This window comes from Stegodyphus dumicola, chromosome 10, assembly GCF_044657685.1.
Source record: "Stegodyphus dumicola isolate Sdum_Otavi_A_Nest chromosome 10, ASM4465768v1".
Classification (NCBI taxonomy): Eukaryota; Metazoa; Arthropoda; class Arachnida; order Araneae; family Eresidae; genus Stegodyphus; species Stegodyphus dumicola.
In genome coordinates this window covers 181783932-181792671 of record NC_140777.1, presented here as the reverse complement: position 1 = coordinate 181792671, position 8740 = coordinate 181783932, and the positions used below count along the sequence as shown (strand labels likewise).

Here is an 8740-nt window from a genome sequence, read left to right as displayed (position 1 = left end):
GATAACAGAACTAATTGAATGGGAGATATGTCTGGAATGGATTTAGAGGAAATAAGTTTAAATGAAAGCAGCAAAAAATGCGTATAATTTAATATTTCGCACAAGGAAGTCATGGTGTCTGCATCAGATTTTTTTTCAGCTTGAAAACCAAATCCTTTAATATTTATTATGTGTTATTGTGTATTTTAAGTAAATAAAGCTAATCATTCACTCTTGATAACATTTTTAAAATCGTCCGATTCAGTGCCGCACCCTGTCTGAGATGGAAAGTGTAATATTTCTTCCTGTCTGAAAATGCAAAATTATTAGAAATTAAAATGCATTACATCAGTAATAGAAATTATGTATATTTTTAAATGCATTCTATACCTTTCTAAAACCTCAAATCTTTCTAAATAGTGGAACATTTTGGACCAATGGAATTTATAATTTGTTGCATTAAATAATTAATTGAAAAAGCAAAATTTTTCAGTTATAAAAGAAGGAAACAGAATGAAGTTATTTTTAAAAACATTATTTTTAGCCCAAAGGAGCCATTTGCAAATTTATTTAGCATCAGATGTTTGATTAAGACACAATAACACGCCGAATAAATACTAATTCAGAAGTCAAACAACAAAAATCAGCGTTATATTTTCAAAATTTTCACAGGACTAGTTTCGATGGTTTTACCGAACCACCATCCTCAGCTGCAAAACCGCAAATGAACAAGATAGGAAATAATGATTAGATAAGATAAGAAAGCCTGGACAAGAATAAGCAAGTGGCGCCATCTGTTGGTGAAACCAGAACTAAAATATTTCTTTAAAGGCCGAAGGCAAAGATGGATTGGAATTAGGATCGTTAACTAGAACAGAAAGATTTTTTTGAATGTGTAAAACATACAATTCAAAAAAAAAATCTTTCTGTTGTTACGTTGTTAATCTGACCCACAAGCGATTTGATTCTGTAGCGTTGAGCGCTTCATTTTATTTTTTAAGTTCTAAGTTTATTTGAGTTAAGCCAGAAGTGTTCGCTAATGTAAGCCCGAATGAGGCCGAGAGTGAAGATCTTTGTGTTTGAATAATTTGTGTTTGTGTCTTATATAAACTTCTGAATTTTTGTTTGTATCCTAATCCTTGAAGGTAATTCCTAAACAGTCTTTCAAGAACCCTTTAGTGTATGCTTCCGAAACAAGTCACTCAATAGCTTCAATAATGAAAAAATCAGGACGGTTGGTCTGTCTGAAAGAGGGAAGTCCCTATTGAGGATTTTCCTGGAAATCGGACAGTAGTTTGGTTACTGCAATAGCTTTAAATCTAATTCTAAGGGAAAAGCTGTGAAATTTATAACACTATGTTAGATTTATTGCAGTTGGGTGCGACTTATGCTAATTTATATTTGCTTTAGAATCTCCAACGTTTGTTGTTCGGTGTGATATTTCAATGAATATTGAATCTGATAATCTTTTTATTGTTTTCGGTTGTGGTCAGTCAATACATGGAATAAGTTTTAAAAACTTGAATGATAATTCTAAAATGGATTAGGCATGTTTTAATTCACAATAATAAAATAAGATGTTAGGGTTACAACGTCAAAGCAAACTTTTTTACTTTCATATTTTTCTTGCTGCCAATCTAAAAAAACTAATCTTCGCAACAAATATCATAAAATACATCATATTTTGTTAGTGTAGTTGAAGAGAAGAAAATGCACGCTGATAATATTTTTCTCTTTTTATTAAATTTTATATCACAGAAATTTAATCATAATCAGAAATAACGTACAATCTTATGCTCAAGTGCAGTCTTATGCTCATAAATCATGTTACATAATTCTATCAATCTTTAAATAGTAGACGTTTTACCAATAATGATGGCATTCCAAGTTTAATGGCATTTCCCCCCACATTTCTAGTATTTTTTCTAATAATTATATTACACAGATTTTCTAAGGTTAGACACTGTTTCGACTGATAAATAATGTAATTTAACAGCTGACTATTTTTGTCATTTAATTCTTCCGATCTTCTCCACTCTCCGAGAGTAGCTTCCCAATCTTGGGTACGTAAATTAGCACCGGAAGCTATAAGCAAATCCACTAGTCTCTGGCTTCCCTGTAGGCATGCGTAGTTTAATGGAGCAAAACCATTACTGTCACGTCTGTCGATGTCACTTCCACGAATAAGGAGTTTCCGAACTAAAATTTCATTGTTTAGTCTTACTGCAACATGCAGAGCTGTTACACCATGAAACTTATCAGCAGCATTAATATCACATCCGCTGTCTAACAACAGCGTACAGAAATCTGCATATGGATAATTTTGATCCATAATGGGATCTCCTGCAGGTCGCTGTTCCAGAATGAACGGTATTACAAGAGGCATCAAAGGTGTTACCAAAAGTTCAGGTAGCCTGTTAAGCCACAGAAGATCATGTGATAAGTCTAGATCCGCAGTGGATGACATTTTCAGAGCAGACTGTAATATAGCAGCAATCAGCGGTGTTCCCAAATAAGGATGGGGATGGTTAATCTGCAGAAGAAAATACAGGTTAAAATTTCATATAAATTAAAATATTTGAAGACCAAGGGGATCCCAAATAACTAATGAACCAAAATTTCACATACTATATGCAAAAACATTTTTTATCTTATTCCCAATAAAGTTTTAATTATGAGTATGGAAGAAACGTCTGACATCTGTTGAATAAAATACTGAGACAACATTTCTCGAATTCATCATTATCTTCTATAATTCGTCTATTTATCATTATGATGTTTTTGAGATATTCATAGGTTTTCAAAGCGAATGATGAAATTTTATGAATGTTGAAAGTAGTTTTCTCCAGGGCCAATGCATTTCTATACACGAATTTTCCAAAGATTAAACGCCTCATCGATAAAAAAATTGCATTTATAGCCCCATCAAGCTCATCTTCGGAATGAAAACAACGTCCACGTAAATTCTTTTTTAGATTAAAAAGTGGCCAAAAGTCATAGATAGCTAGCTACATCAGGTGAATAGGGTGAAGTTCTATCACTCTGATGTGTTTTTGTTCAAGATACCCAACCATCAATCTTGCTGAATGAGAAGATGCATTCTCGAATTCTCTAACATTCACTTCTTGAAGAATTTCTGGAAGACACTTAGTGATGTACCAGTTAGCTGTGATTGTATTCTGTCCAGCTTGATGGCTTTGAACCTTTTTCTGAACGCGCGGAACTGTGTATCGGAAATTCTTAAGATATGGTTATTTTAAAATAATTTTGTAACATTGCTGTTGAACTGAATTTTATGGTTTAAGTAAACACGATATTTAATAAATAAAAGCAACACACAAAATGTTAAAACAACGCCCGTTTGGACGTAATTTAAAATTTGAAACCTTTCAGTGTTTTTTTCTGTGACTTATTATCAATGGTATTAATACACCTTTTTGTATTCCATGTAATAATGAATTTAAATTAGAGTTTTTAACTTAACGTACTTACAATTTAACCGAAGAATTTAAACTCCTTCCTTAACCCTGTAACACCCAGGGGGAAAATAAAACAATAAAAATTTTTGACTTGCAGAACTAAGTCGACATATCCGGCAACTTTCTTCAGCTCTATATCCTAGACACAACGTCGATGAGTCTTGCTATCGTTCCTTGCCATACAAGTAATTTTTTTCTCAACCTGGTTTCTTGGTATATATTGTTCCTCGGAGAAGAGTATCGAACCACGCAAAAGACACCAATGTAAATTAAGTTCGAAGCCGCACAGGTGACAGTTCTTTCAATGTAAATAATTGTTCTCAGCCGTCTTATAACTTAACTCTGTGAAAGTCGTCAAGGAAAAGCGCTGAGCCACATATTTGACGAGAACCTGGAGTTCCATTAGTATAATTTATATTAGCAGAAATTCGTCATCAGGAGCCCCGATGACCCAGCGCCTTAAAAATGATCAGACTAACGGAGAGGAAGCATACAATGTATTTTCCTGCAGAACAGAAAGAAGAAATTTCAGCCTATTTCACTGGGAGAGCTCGTCCAGGGCAAAAATGCGGGCTCTCAGCCCACTTACCCAGGCAAGCCCTCCGCAGGACAAATGCCCCAGAACTTTTGTTACCCTTTGATAATTTCAGACTAAACATAAAACTGATATTTAACTGCCACCCAAGACTCGAAGAAAACTCGGTTTCTCCACCCACCAAAATTCTACAGGCTGAAAGATAAACATAAAATTAAGCTTGACCTACAGGATGATCAAGCTGACCTTGCATCTTGTGCGTTGCTTGAATTTTCTCCTTTTGAAGAGGGAGAGGATTTTGGCAGTAATAGCGGCCATTTTGGCTAATTCTCGATCATTTGTAAGAATTTGTCGCTGGACGTTGAGAATACTTTCAATTTCATTAATTGAGCATTATTCAGAGGGGCCGATCCACGCTGAAGAAATCTCTTCTGCCTTTGAATGGCTTCTAATCTCATAAGTAGGAGCTTTCAGATCATAAAATTTGATGATCAGCTACATACGATTCAGGGTTTCAAGGTGGATGATTGGAAATACCCATATTATGTTGTGTAGAAGCACGCAAATGATCGTCCTCTTCGGTGTCCATACTCAGAATCCCAATAGGATGAATTTTCGTATTTTTATTTTTATCATCTTCAGCCTCCCCAAACGAATAGGAACACAAACTACTTCTTGACACCTGTAAATGAGTCACTCAAACACGTGAGATACAGAAATGTCTAATGCCCCTGCTAATGTCTAAGAACAACACGGAGGTAAGGTTGCTCCTGCCCTTTAAACTGCCACCCGAAAGAATTCACTTGATGCCCCTACGTTCAAAAATTCCATTTAGCCATCGTTTGCAACCTTCACAAAGTGTGTGTGTGTGGGGGGGGGGAAGACATCAGTTATTTCTCTTTTCCACACAGTAAATAAAGTCTCCTGTACCGACGATATTTGAACAGCTCTTTCTCATTGTAAATGCTATCCACAACCTGCCAATAGAATCTGTTTAGAGAACCCTGACAGTTTAAGAAGGTGTAACATAAACACAATCAAAATTTACGAATCAAGGCTTTCTTGACGTGTTGGAACGTCAAAAAATGGTATGTACGTTTCATCACCAGGTATGATTTTAGAAATAATCTTTAAGATGATGATTCTGTACTGATTCTAACACGCTCCTCTTTTGGGTGCTCAATTAAATTATGGGAAACCCAACGGCAAACTAATTTTCCCCCAGTTCTGTCTGTATCATTTGGCAGGTACAGCGATTATCATCGATTAACTTTTTCCGTATGGCAGACACGTAATCCGGGATGACTGTTGACAACGGCCTTCCTGTGTGTTCTTCATCCTGAAGAGAGTTGCGACCTCTGTGAAATTTTGTAACATTTTCTTTTTGATTTAACCCCACTTTAAAATCATAAAAAATCATACAGGCATAATGTTCTCGCGTCAGCTCCATTTTTCCTTCTGCCTAAAATTTATTCTACGTTGAATTACTTGCAATTGGACAATAAATATTCCTCTGCTAGGTTAAAATGGCTCATATTTTCAAAGCTAGCAGTTAATTTTTTCCTTGTAACTTATCGTCTGCGCGCATATATAAAAAATATCAGATTGACCTATATATATATATATATATATATATATATATGTATGTATATTTATTAAAGAAATATTGGTTATATTATCTCCTAATATAAATTTAGTAGAATGTATCAAAAAGAGTGAACTCAAAAGTAGGAAGTTTAATTCTGAAAATTGTTTTTTAAGGGAACTTGAAAGTAAATCATGAAAAAAACTTGTTAAGGGGACTTGAATTTAAATCATGAATAGAAAATTGCAAACTCTGAAAAAGAAATAAAAATATTAGAAAAACAAGTAATTATCGCTATTGATCGGAAATTAGTTGACTTTTCAAAGGGAACAAACTAATTCCCGTTCATTGAACAGTAATTAATAAATGCGAAGGTCTTTCGTCTTTTACTCAAGTAAGAATGATGATTCCAAACTGGTAAATTAAATTAGGCCGAAATTGTAGTTCCGTGAAGTGATGAGATTTATAGCCAAATTAGAGTACCAAAAAGCTCATGAAGTATTTTCGCTAATACAAGATTCTTTAGAAATTTTGAGTGAAAAGCCAATTTATGTAGTAAAATATTTACAAGATACTTGAGTAAATGTCCCTCGACACCTTCGCTTTTATGCATGTTAATTCAGTACTATTTTTTTAAAAATAAACATTAACAGTAGTAATCTTAACTGGAATTATGAAATAGAACTCAAAGCAATTGAAATAAACATGAGAAACATAACTATGTTATCTTTGCAAAAACAAATCAAATAAAAGTTGAAAAATTGAAATAAATATAATAAGAAATAATGAAATGTAAAATATACATGAAATATAAAAGGCCAGAAAATGTATTAATTAACTTACGTTCTTTCTAGTGGGATGTCGGTAAAGTGTTTTCTTCTGTGTCGTACTCAGAAGGAGTGTGTGTTCGAAATTTTGTTATCGGCAGTGGGGATACTTTGAATTATGACAGGCGGTGAACCTTTGAGAAGCTATTTTTGGTACATGGGAGAGACTAGGAATGTTTGAGGGGGGGTTGTTGCAGACTTCTTATGTGAGTGAAAACGTCTTAAATTTTGAATATACTAACTAGTGAATGGAAATTAATTAATTTCTGGTTAATTGTCATGTCGGAACAAGGAAGAAAAGAAGAAAAAAAGTAATTTTCACTGTCAACGAGCTATTTGACAGACTATAAAGTATGAAATAGGCTCATTTTTTTAGTAACAGCATAAGAAAAGTCTGAAAACAATGATATTTTACTTTATATACAATTTTGTAACTACACTATGTATATATTTTAATTTCTTTTTCAAAATAATTATATTCAAAAATATTAAATTCTTAATATTTTAAGTTCAAGTTCTTTTTCAAAGTTTGAAATTGCATGATTTAAATTCAAGCCCCCTTAACAAGTTTTTTTCATGATTTACATTTAAGTTCCCTTAAAAATTTTTTTGGAATTAAACTTCCTATTTATGAATTCACTCATTTTGATACATTCTACTAAATTTATATTAGGAGGTAATATAATCCATATTTCTTTAATAAATAAATTATTATTATCTTACTTTGCAGCTATTGCGCAAGTATTAGAAAAACTTGTTTTCGAATTCAATGAATTTTAATTCATTCAGTACGGCCCGCGAGTACATTTTACTATAAATAAATTTATGTTACTAAATTATTATTATTAATATTAAAATTATTTTACTATGTGAAAATTTAAATCTGATTTGAAATTAAAGTAGGTACTATTTAGTTTGTGTAACTTCACTTAACCCGGCTGAATACAGCAGCAATTCGTTTAACGTCTGATGATGGTTGGCTCAACGTTGGCGCCACATATTATATTTGTGGTTGATTGTTGTTTATCTATGGTATGCGCACACTACCCTGCGCTATTTGATTGATTCATGCAATCGTGCGAGTGCGGTCTTGTGTAGAATTTGTTGAGGGGTGACTGTGTTATAATACTATTAACTTAATTTCATATTTATTTATTAATTAAAATAATTATTGAATATGAATGCTACTAATAAAAGAAAAATAGACCTCGAAAATCGAGGATTTCAAGATCGCTGGGTGACAGATTATTTATTTATTCTGAACAAGAATGGTAAACCACAGTATTATAACTATAAACACAGTAATTAACATAAACTGACTTTTCATTTATCAATCTTCTTGGCCCCCGAAATGTTTGGTGAAGAATATGGCCCGCGGGCTATGATAAGTTGGACAGCGCTGCTCTATACGAATAGAGAATATTTGTTAAATTCTAAATTACATATATATATATATATATATATATATATATATATATATATATCAAAAAGTAAATGTTGGAACAAAATTGAATAAAATTTTGTTCCTTCATATGGAGGTCTAACCTTTCTTCTTCGAGTAAAATACCAAATTCAATAAACGTAAATTAATGAAACTTTCAAAACGTAATCTTTAACTAAAAATTTATATGAGCAAAGAGAAACTTTTATAAAAGATTACAGAACATTATACATAACAAAACAAAATATCCTTTTTATTAACCTCCTTTGTTTAACGCTTCCAACAGAACTTGTCAAGTGAAAAGTGTTTTGAAGCCCTTAACCAAGTTGATTATTGAATTCCGAATACATATTTCGTTCCTCTCCATCATTTGAGATTCAAACCGCTTTTTTTGTATCAAATCTTCATTTTAAAACAACTTGCTCGTACAGTACAAAGTCTTTAATCCGGACTCGTCGGGTCCATTTAAATCTGGTAAAATGGCATGCAGAAATTATAAAATTAAAAACATGAAACCGTAATTTATGAAATAAAGAGCAATTGTGATCTAAAAGGTATCAAAATTTACAACAAAAAAATCTTAATATTTATTTGTTTACTTTATTAAACATTTCTTTCAATGTAAGTTGTTAAAGTTGCTTCGTTTTATGTGCTAATACTTTCTCTTTAATTATATAAACAGACATAATTTCTTGTTCAGTTACAAAATTCCGTTGTTCAAGTCCTTTATCCATTTTTTTGCAGCAATTCCACTTTTTATTTGATGGACATTGAAACATGCTTTCGCTTTGTAGATCCTTTGGCAGCTTCAGAATCGGAAACTCTTTTTGACATAATCGAAAGTTCAAGCTTACTTTTTATAAAATTGCTCTAACAGTTTGCAAAAAATAATAA

At 32.5% G+C, this 8740-nt stretch overlaps 1 protein-coding gene across 2 annotated transcripts in view; it reads right to left on the bottom strand.

Annotated features, from left to right (window-relative positions):
* Positions 1-1708: 1708 nt before the first annotated feature.
* The window catches only part of LOC118184777 (nuclear factor NF-kappa-B p105 subunit-like), a 66310-nt gene continuing 59278 nt past the window's right edge, over positions 1709-8740 (bottom strand). For both annotated transcript variants that reach the window (XM_085826130.1, XM_035354502.2), the window contains one exon: positions 1709-2512. In XM_085826130.1, coding sequence (XP_085682256.1) covers positions 1820-2512 — 693 coding nt within the window. In that variant the 3' untranslated portion in view covers positions 1709-1819. The remainder of the gene's footprint in view (positions 2513-8740) is intronic.